Source organism: Coregonus clupeaformis, unplaced genomic scaffold (genome assembly GCF_020615455.1).
Source record: "Coregonus clupeaformis isolate EN_2021a unplaced genomic scaffold, ASM2061545v1 scaf1367, whole genome shotgun sequence".
NCBI classification, from domain to species: Eukaryota; Metazoa; Chordata; class Actinopteri; order Salmoniformes; family Salmonidae; genus Coregonus; species Coregonus clupeaformis.
The window spans coordinates 1-14,356 of NW_025534821.1; the positions used below are offsets into that span (position 1 = coordinate 1).

At 47.9% G+C, this 14,356-nt stretch overlaps 1 protein-coding gene across 1 annotated transcript; it reads left to right on the forward strand.

The window, feature by feature from the left end:
- Positions 1 to 2,235: 2,235 nt before the first annotated feature.
- On the forward strand, positions 2,236 to 2,923 carry LOC123486949 (early nodulin-75-like; the record flags this gene model as incomplete). The annotated part of the gene is made up of 1 exon (XM_045218107.1): positions 2,236 to 2,923. A coding segment is annotated over one exon (688 nt), but the record flags the coding sequence as incomplete, so codon positions are not given.
- Positions 2,924 to 14,356: the final 11,433 nt, after the last annotated feature.

The following is a 14,356-nucleotide window of genomic DNA, read 5'->3' on the forward strand; positions in this document are numbered from 1 at the left end:
GGAGAACCAGGGGCTGTATCTGTTCTTAGTTCTGTATTTTTTGAATGGGGCATGTCTATTTAAGATTGAGAGGAAATTACTTTTAAAGAACAACCAGGCATCCTCTACTGACGGAATGAGATCTATATCCATCCAGGATACCTGGGCCAGGGGTCAAATAGGAAGGCCTGCTCGCTGAAGTGTTTTTGGGAGCGTTGACAGTGATGAGGGGTGGTCGTTGACCGCGGACGCGACGGACGAGGCAATAAGGCAGTGATCGCTGAGATCCGGTTGAAGATAGCGGAGGTGTATTTAGAGGGTAAGTTAGTCAGGATGATATCTATGAGGGTACCCATGTTTACGGATTTAGGGTTGTATGGTAGGTTGGGTGATAATTTGCGTGAGGTTGAGGGCATCTAGCGGATTGAGGATGGCTGGGGTATTAAGCATATCCCAATTTAGGTCACCAAGCAGTACGAACTCTGAGGATAGATGGGGGCAATCAGTTTACATATGGGGGGCAATCAGTTCACATATGGGGGGCAATCAGTTCACATATGGTGTCCAGGGCACAGGGTAAAGGAGTAATCCGTTTGGAGAACGGGATTGTAAATACAGATAGCAAATTGTTTTAGATGATTTTTCCTTATGATCCGTGGAGACAAATTTTAAACCAGTTATATGGAAGCAAACTGAAAATCATATCAACATGACATGTATCGCGGCCCCTTTTCCACAGTGAAGTAGGCTATAAACAGCTCTGCCGTTATTCAGAACTGTCATGGTGTGACCTCATAATTAGCGCGATGAAATTTGGACAGACGAAAGTAGTGGGGGGTGGGGTGTTGGGTGGGGGGATCCAACTCAATGTGTAATAAAAAAATTACATTACAAACATTACAAATATTTTCACATGACCCTCCCCTTGTACTGTAAAATAAATTGAACACCCTCCCCCCTCATAGAATTAACTCAAAGTAATGTTTACGACCAAAAATAACAATAGCTGTAGCAACCCTGTCAATAGCTGTAGCGACCCTGTCAATAGCTGTAGCAACCCTGTCAATAGCTGTAGCGAACCCGTCAATAGCTGTAGCAACCCTGTCAATAGCTGTAGCGAACCCTGTCAATAGCTGAGCAACCCCTGTCAATAGCTGTAGCAACCCTGTCAATAGCTGTAGCAACCCCTGCAATAGCTCTAGCAACCCTGTCAAGTAGCTGTAGCGAACCCTGCCAATAGCTGTAGCGACCCTGTCAATAGCTGTAGCAACCCTGTCAATAGCTGTAGCAACCCTGTCAACAGCTGCAGCGACCTGTCAATAGCTGTAGCGACCCTGTCAATAGCTGTAGCAACCCTGTCAATAGCTGTAGAGACCCTGTCAATAGCTGTAGCAACCCTGTCAATAGCTGTAGCAACCCTGTCAATAGCTGTAGCAACCGTCAATAGCTGTAGCGAACCCTGCCAATAGCTGCTAGCGACCCTGTCAATAGCTGTAGCGACCCTGTCAATAGCTGCAGCCTGTCAATAGCTGTAGCAACCCTGTCAATAGCTGTAGCTACCCTGTCAATAGCTGTAGCGACCCTGTCAATAGCTGTAGCGACCCTGTCAATAGCTGTAGCGACCCTGTCAATAGCTGTAGCGACCCTGTCAATAGCTGTAGCGACCCTGTCAATAGCTGTAGCGACCCTGTCAATAGCTGTAGCACCCTGTCAATAGCTGTAGCGACCCTGCAATAGCTGTAGCGACCCTGTCAATAGCTGTAGCAACCCTGTCAATACTGAGCGAACCCTGTCAATAGCTGTAGCGACCTGTCAATAGCTGTAGCAACCCGTCAATTGCTGTAGCTGACCTTGTCAATAGCTGTAGCAACCCTGTCAATAGCTGTAGCAACCCCTGTCAATAGCTGGCAACCCTGTCAATAGCTGTAGCAACCCTGTCAATAGCTGTAGCAACCCCTGTCAATAGCTGTAGCAACCCTGTCAATAGCTGTAGCGACCCTGTCAATAGCTGTAGCGACCCTGTCAATAGCTGTAGCGACCCTGTCAATAGCTGTAGCGACCCTGTCAATAGCTGTAGCGACCCTGTCAATAGCTGTAGCGACCCGTGTTTATAAACTTGGATATCGACTTTTCCACTTTAGCATGAATTCTTGGCACAGTCGATGCCACACAGGGCTACGGGCCAGAAGGTTGAGGGTTCAACGACCACCACAGACCAGCTCACTCTCCCTGCCTGTTTCATTACACTACGATCAGAGCCAGCTTTAGATCTACCACCCAGCTACCACCCAGATACCACCCAGATACCACCCAGCGACCACCCAGATACCACCCAGCTACCACCCAGATACCACCCAGCTACCACCCAGCTACCACCCAGATACCACCCAGCTACCACCCAGATACCACCCAGCTACCACCCAGATACCACCCAGATACCACCCAGATACCACCCATCTACCACCCAGCTACCACCCAGATACCACCCAGATACCACCCATCTAACACCCAGATACCACCCAGCTACCACCCAGATACCACCCAGATACCACCCAGATACCACCCATCTACCACCCAGATACCACCCAGCTACCACCCAGATATCACCCAGCTACCACCCAGCTACCACCCAGCTACCACCCAGATACCACCCAGCTACCACCCAGATATCACCCAGCTACCACCCAGATACCACCCATCTACCACCCAGATACCACCCAGCTACCACCCAGATACCACCCAGCTACCACCCAGATACCACCCAGATATCACCCAGATACCACCCAGATACCACCCAGCTACCACCCAGATACCACCCAGATACCACCCATCTACCACCCAGATACCACCCAGCTACCACCCAGATATCACCCAGCTACCACCCAGATACCACCCAGATACCACCCAGCTACCACCCAGATATCACCCAGATATCACCCTATAGATTCACAGCTTTATATCTACCACCCATATATCACCCAGATATCACCCATATATCACCCAGATATCACCCTATAGATTCACAGCTTTATATCTACCACCCAGATACCACCCAGCTACCACCCAGATATCACCCTATAGATTCACAGCTTTAGATTTACCACCCATATATCACACAGATATCACCATATAGATTCACAGCTTTATATCTACCACCCAGATACCACCCAGCACCACCCAGATATCACCCTATAGATTCACAGCTTTAGATTTACCACAATATCACACAGATATCACCCATAGATTCACAGCTATATCTACCACACAGATACCACCCAGCTACCACCAGAAACCCATAGATTCACAGCTTTAGATCTACCACCCAGATACCACCCAGATATCACCCTATAGATTCACAGCTTTATATTTACCACCCATATATCACACAGATATCACCCTATAGATTCACAGCTTTATATCTACCACCCAGATACCACCCATATATCACCCAGATATCACCTTATATATTCACAGCTTTAGATCTACCACCCAGATATCACCCAGATATCACCCTATAGATTCACAGCTTTAGATCTACCACCCAGATGTCACCCAGATAACACCCTATAGATTCACAGCTTTATATCTACCACCCAGATATCACCCAGATATCACCCTATAGATTCACAGCTTTAGATCTACCACCCAGATGTCACCCAGATATCACCCCATAGATTCACAGCTTTATATCTACCACCCAGATATCACCCAGATATCACCCATAGATTAACAGCTTTAGATCTACCACCCAGATATCACCCAGATACCACCCATATATCCACAATAAACACTCAAACGCTTATCAAGCGGCTCCATTGAAATGGATTTGATGAGGGTCAGCCATCAGATTTCAGCATGAGGGAAAATCAAGATGATCGGAGACTGTACAGGATTGGGTCAGAACAATATGGAGACTACACAGGATTGGGTCAAAACAATATGGAGACTACACAGGATTGGGTCAAAACAATATGGAGACTACACAGGATTGGGTCAAAACAATAACCTCCCGAAAAGTGGCGCAGTGGTCTAAGGCACTGCATCGCAGTGTAGCTGTGCCACTAGAGATCCTGGTTCGAATCAAGGCTCTGTCGTAGCGGCGCGACCGGGAGACCCATAGGGTGGCGCAAATTGCCAGACGCTCCATGGTAGGGGAGGGAATGGCCGGAGGGATGTAGTCAGTTGGTAGAGCATGGCGATGCAACGCCAGGGTTGTGGGTTCGATTCCCACGGGGTCCAGTATGAATTATTATTACTTTTTTTTATAATAATGTATGCATTCACTACCTGTAAATCGCTCTGGATAAGAGCGTCTGCTAAATGACTAAAATGTAAAAATGTAAATGTAATATGGAGACTGTACAGGATTGGGTCAAAACAATATGGAGACTACTGGTCCGTATTCATCACCATCTGTAGCGCCTTGCGGTAGGGTGCCTTGCAGTGGCATTACCAAGCGGTGATGCAGCCAGTCAAGATGCTCTCAGTGGTGCAACTGTTTGATGATCTGAGGGCCCATTTTCAGCCTCCTGAGGGGGAAGAGGCGCTGGTCGTGCTGTATGGACCACGTTAATTCCTTAGTGATGTGGACACCGAGGAACTTGAAGCTCTCGACCCTGCTCCACTGCAGCCCCGTCGGTGTGGACGGGGCGTGTCTCTCCTCCGTTTCCTGCAGTCCACGATCAGCTCCTTGGTCTTACTGCCGTTGAGGGAGAGGTTGTTGTCCTGGTAACACACTGCCAGGTCACCTGACCCCTCCCTACAGGCCCTCACGTCCGGTGATCAGGCCTACCACCAAGGCCGTGGTGATGGTATTGGAGTTCGGCGCGGCCACGCAGTCGGTGAACAGGGAGTACAGGAGGGGACTAAGCACACACCCCCTTTGAGGCCCCCGTGTTGATGGTGAGCGTGGAGTAGGTGATGTTGCCTACCCTCACCACCTGGGGGCGGCCCGTCAGGAAGTCCAGGATCCCATTTGCAGAGGGAGGTGTTCAGCCTGGAGGGGATAATGGTGTTGAACGCTGAGCTGTAGTCAATGAGCAGCATTCTCACGTAGATATTCCTCTTAGCTAGGTGGGTGAGGGCAGTGTGGAGTGCAAAAGAGATTGCGTCATTTGTGGATTTTTTGGGGGTCAGTATGGAACTGGAGTGGGTCCAGGGTGTCTGGGATGATGGTGTTGATGTGAGCCATGACACCTTTCAAAGCATTTCATGGCTACATATGTGAGTGCTGGGTCGATAATCATTTAGACAGGTTATTGGCGTTCTGGGGCAAAGGGACTATTGGTGGTCAGTTTGAGTTGGTATTACAGACCATGTATGCTCTCTGGGGAATGTCTGCTAAATGACATTTTAGTCATTTAGCAGACACTCTTATCCAGAGCGACTTACAGTTAGTGAGTGCATACACTATATATAAATTTTTTTATCATACTGCCCCTCCCCGTGGGAATCGAACCCACAACCCTGGCGTGCATGCGCCATGCTCTACCAACGAGCTACATCCCTGCCGGCCGTCCCCCCTACCCTGGACGACGCTGGGCCACAGTTCGCCGCCCCATGGGGGTCTCCCGGTCGCGGCCGGCTACGACAGAGCCTAGGAAGTGTTGTTGTGATACAACCTCAGGGTGATATAGAGCAGGAATAGAAGGAACTAATTAAATCATTCTCTTTTTTTACACCTTACCCACACAGATCTAAAGATGCTCACTGTCACACCAAACACAGGAGTTGGCAAGACAGCACAAACAGATCTGGGACCAGGCTACCTTGGGCAGCTGATTTAAGTCCAGAGTGAGACTAGATCACCTAACCACCGGCGTAGAAACACACCAGCCTTCAAGATTGCATATGAACACAAAATAAACAACGGAAAAAAATGTTTAGAATTACAGGAATTTAGCTCTAAAATAGCAGCATGTTCTCTCAGCCTCATGGCAAAAAAGGTGTAAAATATTAAATTAGCTATACAACTGCACTGAGCACGTTGTGTGTTTCTCTGTCCCTCCCAGTCAGAAGACAAGGCAGCAGTGTCCCGTCTCCTCTTGAGCTGACAGGTGCTCTGTGTATGTTGGAGCCTGACTCAGGGCCAGGAGGTGTTGCCAACAGCAACCGCACCCAAAATACACGTATGGTAGAGAGAGAGAGAGAGAGAGAGAGAGAGAGAGAGAGAGAGAGAGAGAGAGAGAGAGAGAGAGAGAGAGAGAGAGAGAGAGAGAGAGAGAGAGAGAGAGGGAGAGAGAGAGGGAGAGAGAGAGGGAGAGAGAGAGAGAGAGAGAGGGAGAGGGAGAGGGAGAGGGAGAGAGAGAGAGAGAGAGAGAGAGAGAGAGAGAGAGAGAGAGACGCACCACTCTCGGACCGGGACGGAAAATCTGATGAAGATAAATGAGGTTCGGAAACACTCTGGCCGACGCACAGCAGACACACACACGCACACACACACTCATACACTCACACTCACACTCATACACTCACACTCACACTCACACACACACACACACACGCACGCACGCACGCTGGGCAAACAGTGGTTTCTGGTGTTATTTCCCCAGCAGCAGACATGCTCATCCAAAGTCACCAATCCAAGGTGTTTTAAGAGCTGTTTGTCCCACCACCCTGAATGGGTTTTGGGTGGCACTGCCCACAGTAACTTTCCCCTCTGCAGCCTGGAAAGCCATAATAACGTTTGAGAAATAAGCTAGGGCTGAGAGAGAGTGAAGTTTAGTGCGACGACAGTCCCTTTCAGAACTCAATAACCCCTGTCCTTTCCACTTAGTCAACTGTAATAACCAGAGGCAATCCAAGATTTCAGAAGGAAGGGAAATTTATATTCCAAAGATTTTGAGTCACGGACCAAGTTCAACTTCCTCAGAAGAGAGTAGCCTATTTATAAAACTCAGGAGGTCAGTAATGTTACCTGAATCTCCTTGGCATCACTCACAGGAAAGGAGATAGGTTAGGAGACAGGCTAGGGAGACAGGCTAGGAGACAGGCTAGAGACAGGTTAGGAGACAGGCTAGGAGACAGGCTAGGAGACAGGTTAGGAGACAGGCTAGAGACAGGCTAGAGACAGGCTAGAGACAGGTTAGGAGACAGGTTAGAGACAGGTTAGGAGACAGGCTAGAGACAGGTTAGGAGACAGGTTAGAGACAGGCTAAGAGACAGGCTAGAGACCTAGGAAACAGGCTAGGGAGACAGGTTAGGAGAGGTTAGGAGACAGGCTAGGAGACAGGCTAGGAGACAGGTTAGGAGACAGGTTAGAGACAGGCTAGGAGACAGGCTAGGAGACAGGTTAGGAGACAGGTTAGGGAGACAGGCTAGAGACAGTTAGGAGACAGGCTAGGAGACAGGCTAGGAGACAGGTTAGGAGACAGGCTAGAGACAGGCTAGGAGACAGGCTAGAGAAAGGTTAGGAGACAGGCTAGGGAGACAGGCTAGGAGACAGGCTAGGAGACATGTTGCTGATCTGGCTACTGAAAGGCCAGGAGCTATGATCTGGCCTCAGATTTAGAGCCGTTACCCCTCTACACCACTCAGCATCCTGAGCCCTGACAGAGATTCCTTGGTGGGTACATGGTGGGTACATGGTACCCAGGTTTCACAGGGTCTGACCTGCAGGTCAGAAAAAATGCAAGACTACCTGGTCCAAACTGGTCTAACCTGGTCTAAACTGGTCTAAACTGGTCTAGCCTGGTCTAAACTGGTCTAACCTGGTCTAAACTGGTCTAAACTGGTCTAAACTGGTCTAGCCTGGTCTAGCCTGGTCTAGCCTGGTCTAAACTGGTCTAAACTGGTCTAACCTTGTCAAACTGGTCTAGCCTGGTCTAGCCTGGTCTAGCCTGGTCTTAAACTGGTCTAGCCTGGTCAAGCCTGGTCTAAACTGGTAGCCTGGTCTAAACTGGTCTAGCCTGGTCTCAGGCATTAATCAAGACATTGGGAAAACTGAAGACCAGGGAAGGTCGTAAGAGGAAGAAGGATAATAATTATGTTGATAACCTGAGGAGAGCGCTCCATAGTTCTAGAACCCTCTGTAATCGCGGGAGCCTGTTCCTCTTTAAGCTTTCATAACCCGTCGCTACCAGGAAAAACTCTGATGACAGGGCTGCTAAAATAAGGACCAGCATCAGAATCCTGGGTAGCTGACACACCTTCCTGCACACCTAGGATTCTGAGGATCCTCTTACGTAACTAACGAGAGTGAATCAGGAAGGAGGATTGGTGAGAACTGTGTCATTAACTAACAGAGTGAATCAGGAAGGAGGATTGGTAAGAACAGTAGTTATTAACTAACAGAGTGATTCAGGAAGGAGGATGAGATGGCCTATCTAGGGTGTCTCCCCATGACAAGCTGTTTGAGAGGGTCCACGATGCGGAGATCAAAGTCTGATTAGGCCTCAAACTACTGAGCTGCTCCTAAAAGCGACTCACTCAAATCACCAAACAGTAGAACTCTCCGTCTATGCCCAGTCTCTGTTCATTTCATTGTAAAAAGAAAAGTGTCTCTGTTGGATTGACATGCATCCAGTCTGGGTCAGTGTATATTGTTCTAAAACGCTTTCATCTAGCCTTAACACAACACAGCTACAAACACACACACACACACACACACACACACACACACACACACACACACACACACACACACACTAGCCCCAAGACAACAAAGCTACGAACACGTCCACCGATCTGCAATAAAGGTTTATTAACACATCAAAGAATGTCGCATCGATTCATCCTCTCACTGATCAACACATCAAACAACATTCGTTGCACAACAAGTTTGATTAATTGTATTAAATGGTATGTTACTAAGGCTATATGGGTATGTCCCCAAATGGCACCCTATTCCCTATATAGTGCACTACTTTAGACCAGAGAATGGCACCCTATTCCCTATATAGTGCACTACTTTAGACCAGAGAATGGCACCCTATTCCCTATATAGTGCACTACTTTAGACCAGAGAATGGCAACCTATTCCCTATATAGTGCACTACTTTAGACCAGAGAATGGCACCCTATTCCCTATATAGTGCACTACTTTAGACCAGAGAATGGCACCCTATTCCCATATAGTGCACTACTTTAGACCAGAGAATGGCACCTATTCCCTATATAGTGCACTACTTTAGACCAGAGAATGGCACCCTATTCCCATATAGTGCACTACTTTAGACCAGAGAATGGCACCCTATTCCCTATATAGTGCACTACTTTAGACCAGAGAATGGCACTCTATTCCCTATATAGTGCACTACTTTAGACCAGAGAATGGCACCTATTCCCTAGTATAATGCACTACTTTAGACCAGAGAATGGCACCCTATTCCCACATAGTGGACTACTTTAGACCAGAGAATGGCACCCTATTCCCTATATAGTGCACTACTTTAGACCAGAGAATGGCACCCTATTCCTATATAGTGCACTACATTTAGACCAGAGAATGGCACCCTATTCCCATATAGTGCACTACTTTAGACCAGAGAATGGCACCCTATTCCCTATATAGTGCACTACTTTAGACCAGAGAATGGCACCCTATTCGCTATATAGTGCACTACTTTAGACCGAGAGAATGGCACCCTATTCCCTATATAGTGCACTACTTTAGACCAGAGAATGGCAACCTATTCCCATATAGTACTACTTTAGATCAGAGAATGGCAACCTATTCGCTATATAGTGCACTACTTTAGACCAGAGAATGGCACCCTATTCCCTATATAGTGCACTACTTTAGACCAGAGAATGGCACCCTATTCCCTATATAGTGCACTACTTTAGATCAGAGAATGGCACCCTATTCGCTATATAGTGCACTACTTTAGACCAGAGAATGGCACCCTATTCCCTATATAGTGCACTACTTTAGACCAGAGAATGGCACCCTATTTCTATATAGTGCACTACTTTAGACCAGAGAATGGCACCCTATTTCCTATGTAGTGCACTACTTTAGACCAGAGAATGGCACCCTATTCGGCTATATAGTGCACTACTTTAGACCAGAGAATGGCAACCCTATTCCCCATATAGTGCACTACTTTAGACCAGAGAATGGCACCCTATTTCCTATGTAGTGCACTACTTTAGACCAGCGAAGAACCCTATTCCCTATATAGTGCACTACTTTAGACAGAGAATGGCACCCTATTCCCTATATAGTGCACTACTTTAGACCAGAGAATGGCACCCTATTCCCTATATAGTGCACTACTTTAGACCAGAGAATGGCACCCTATTCCCTATATAGTGACTACTTTAGACCAGAGAATGGCACCCTGTTCCCTATATAGTGCACTACTTTAGACAAGAGAATGGCACCCTATTCCCTAGATAGTGCACTACTTTAGACCAGAGAATGGCACCCTATTCTCATAAGTGCACTACTTTAGACCAGAGAATGGCACCCTATTCCCTATATAGTGCACTACTTTGGACTCAGAGAATGGCACCCTATTCCCTCTATAGTGCACTACTTTAGACCAGAGAATGGCACCCTATTCTCCATATAGTGCACTACTTTAGACCAGAGAATGGCACCCTATTCCCTATAGTACACTACTTTAGTCCAGTCAGTATGTTTTATGTTTTAGGCATTTAGCAGACGCTCTTATCCAGAGCGACTTACAGGAGCAATTAGGGTTAAGTGCCTTGCTCAAGGGCACATCGACAGATTTTTCACCTAGTCGGCTCTGGGATTAGAACCAGCGACCTTCGGTTACTGGCACAACGCTCTTAACCACTGAGCTACCTGCCGCCATGTAGAGTGGGAGGTACTCCAGTTATTAACAGAGGGGGGAAGTGGAGGTACTCCAGTTATTAACAGAGGGGGAAGTGGGAGGTACTCCAGTTATTAACAGAGGGGGAAGTGGGAGGTACTCAGTTATTAACAGAGGGGGAAGTGGGAGGTACTCAGTTATTGAACAGAGGGGAAGTGGGAGGTACTCCAGTTATTAACAGAGGGGGAAGTGGGAGGTACTCCAGTTATTAACAGAGGGGGGAAGTGGGAGGTACTCCAGTTATTAACAGAGGGGGAAGTGGGAGGTACTCCAGTTATTAACTGAGAGGAAGTGGGAGGCACTCCAGTTATTAACAGAGGGGGAAGTGGGAGGTACTCCAGTTAACAGAGGGGGAAGTGGGAGGTACTCAGTTATTAACAGAGGGGGGAAGTGGGAGGTACTCCAGTTATTAACGGGGGGGGAAGTGGGAGGTACTCCAGTTATTAACAGGGGGGAAGTGGGAGGTACTCCAGTTATTAACAGAGGGGGGAAGTGGGAGGTACTCCAGTTATTAACAGGGGGGGAAGTGGGAGGTATTCCAGTTATTAACAGGGGGGAAGTGAGGTACTCCAGTTATTAACCGAGGGGAAGTGGGAGGTACTCCAGTTATTAACAGAGGAAGTGGGAGGTACTCCAGTTATTAACTGAGAGGGAAGTGGAGGTACTCCAGTTATTAACAGAGGGGGAAGTGGGAGGTACTCCAGTTATTAACTGAGAGGGAAGTGGGAGGTACTACAGTTATTAACAGGGGGGAAGTGGGAGGTACTCCAGTTATTAACAGAGGGGGAAGTGGGGAGGTACTCAGTTATTAACTGAGAGGGAAGTGGGAGGTAGTCCAGTTATTAACTGAGGGGGGAAGTGGGAGGTACTCCAGTTATTAACTGAGGGGGAAGGTGAGGTACTCAGTTATTAACTGAGAGGGAAGTGGGAGGTACTCCAGTTATAACAGAGGTGGAAGTGGGAGGTATTCAAGTTATTAACAGAGGGGGAAGTGGGAGGTACCAGTTATTAACAGGGGGGGAAGTGGGAGGTACTCCAGTTATTAACAGGGGGGAAGTGGGAGGTACTCCAGTTATTAACAGGGGGGGAAGTGGGAGGTACTCCAGTTATTAACAGGGGGGAAGTGGGAGGTACTCCAGTTATTAACAGGGGGGGAAGTGGGAGGTACTCCAGTTATTAACAGGGGGGAAGTGGGAGGTACCAGTTATTAACGGGGGGAAGTGGAGGTACTCCAGTTATTAACAGGGGAAGTGGGAGGTACTCCAGTTATTAACAGAGGGGGAAGTGGGAGGTACTCAGTTATTAACAGAGGGGGAAGTGGGAGGTACTCCAATTAACAGGGGGGAAGTGGGAGGTACTCAAGTTATTAACAGAGGGGGAAGTGGGAGGTACTCCAGTTATTAACAGAGGGGGGAAGTGGGAGGTACTCCAGTTATTAACTGAGAGGGAAGTGGGAGGTACTACAGTTATTAACAGGGGGAAGTGGGAGGTACTCCAGTTATTAACAGAGGGGGAAGTGGGAGGTACTCCAGTTATTAACTGAGAGGGAAGTGGGAGGCACTACAGTTATTAACAGAGGGGGGAAGTGGGAGGTACTCCAGTTATTAACTGAGGGGGAAGTGTGAGGTACTCCAGTTATTAACTGAGAGGGAAGTGGGAGGTACTCCAGTTATTAACTGAGGGGGAAGTGGGAGGTACTCCAGTTATTAACAGAGGGGGAAGTGTGAGGTACTCCAGTTATTAACTGAGAGGGAAGTGGGAGGTACTCCAGTTATTAACTGAGGGGGAAGTGGGAGGTATCTCAAGTTATTAACAGAGGGGGGAAGTGGGAGGTACTCAGTTATTAACAGAGGGGGAAGTGGGAGGTCCTCCAGTTATTAACGGGGGGGAAGTGGGAGGTACCCAGTTATTAACAGGGGGAAGTGGAGGTACTCCAGTTATTAACAGGGGGGAAGTGGGAGGTACTCCAGTTATTAACAGGGGGGAAGTGGGAGGTACTCCAGTTATTAACGGGGGGAAGTGGAGGTACTCCAGTTATTAACAGGGGGAAGTGGGAGGTACTCCAGTTATTAACAGAGGGGGAAGTGGGAGGTACTCCAGTTATTAACAGAGGGGGGAAGTGGGAGGTACTCCAGTTATTAACAGGGGAAGTGGGAGGTACTCCAGTTATTAACAGAGGGGAAGTGGGAGGTACTCCAGTTATTAACAGGGGGGGAAGTGGGAGGTACTCAGTTATTAACAGAGGGGAAGTGGGAGGTACTCCAGTTATTAACTGAGAGGGAAGTGGAGGTACTCCAGTTATTAACAGAGGGGGAAGTGGGAGGTACTCCAGTTATTAACTGAGAGGGAAGTGGGAGGTACTACAGTTATTAACAGGGGGGAAGTGGGAGGTACCCAGTTATTAACAGAGTGGGAAGTGGGAGGTATTCCAGGTATTAACTGAGAGGAAGTGGAGGCACTACAGTTATTAACAGAGGGGGAAGTGGAGGTACTCCAGTTATTAACTGAGGGGAAGTGAGGTACTCCAGTTATTAACTGAGAGGGAAGTGGGAGGTACTCCAGTTATCCTAACTGAGGGGGAAGTGGGAGGTATTCAAGTTATTAACAGAGGGGGAAGTGGGAGGTACCCAGTTATTATAAGAGGTGGAAGTGTGAGTTACTCCAGTTATTAACTGAGGGGGAAGTGTGACGTACTCCAGTTATTAACAGAGGTGGAAGTGTGAGGTACTCCAGTTATTAACAGAGGGGGAAGTGGGAGGTACTCCAGTTATTAACTGAGAGGGAAGTGGGAGGTACTCCAGTTATTAACAGAGGGGGAAGTGGGAGGTACTCCAGTTATTAACAGAGGGGGAAGTGGGAGGTACTCCAGTTATTAACTGAGAGGGAAGTGGGAGGTTTTACAGTTATTAACAGGGGGGAGGGGGGGAGGTACTCCAGTTATTAACAGAGGGGGAAGTGGGAGGTACTCCAGTTATTAACTGAGAGGGAAGTGGAGGCACTACAGTTATTAACAGAGGGGGAAGTGGGAGGTACTCCAGTTATTAACTGAGGGGGAAGTGTGAGGTACTCCAGTTATTAACTGAGAGGGAAGTGGGAGGTACTCCAGTTATTAACTGAGGGGGAAGTGGGAGGTACTCAAGTTATTAACAGAGGGGGAAGTGGGAGGTACTCCAGTTATTCACTGAGAGGGAAGTGGGAGGTACTCCAGTTATTAACTGAGGGGGAAGTGGGAGGTACTCAAGTTATTAACAGAGGGGGAAGTGGGAGGTACTCCAGTTAATATAAGAGGTGGAAGGTGAGTTACTCAGTTATTAACCGAGGGGGAAGTGAGGTACTCAGTTATTAACAGAGGTGGAAGGTGAGGTACTCAGTTGTCTAACAGAGGGGGAAGTGGGAGGTACTCCAGTTATTAACTGAGAGGGAAGTGGGAGGTACTCCAGTTATTAACAGAGGGAAGTGGGAGGTACTCCAGTTATTAACAGAGGGGGAAGTGTGAAATACTCCAGTTATTAACAGAGGTGGAAGTGTGAGGTACCCAGTTATTAACAGAGGTGGAAGGTGAGGTACTCAGTTATTAACTGAGGGGGAAGTGG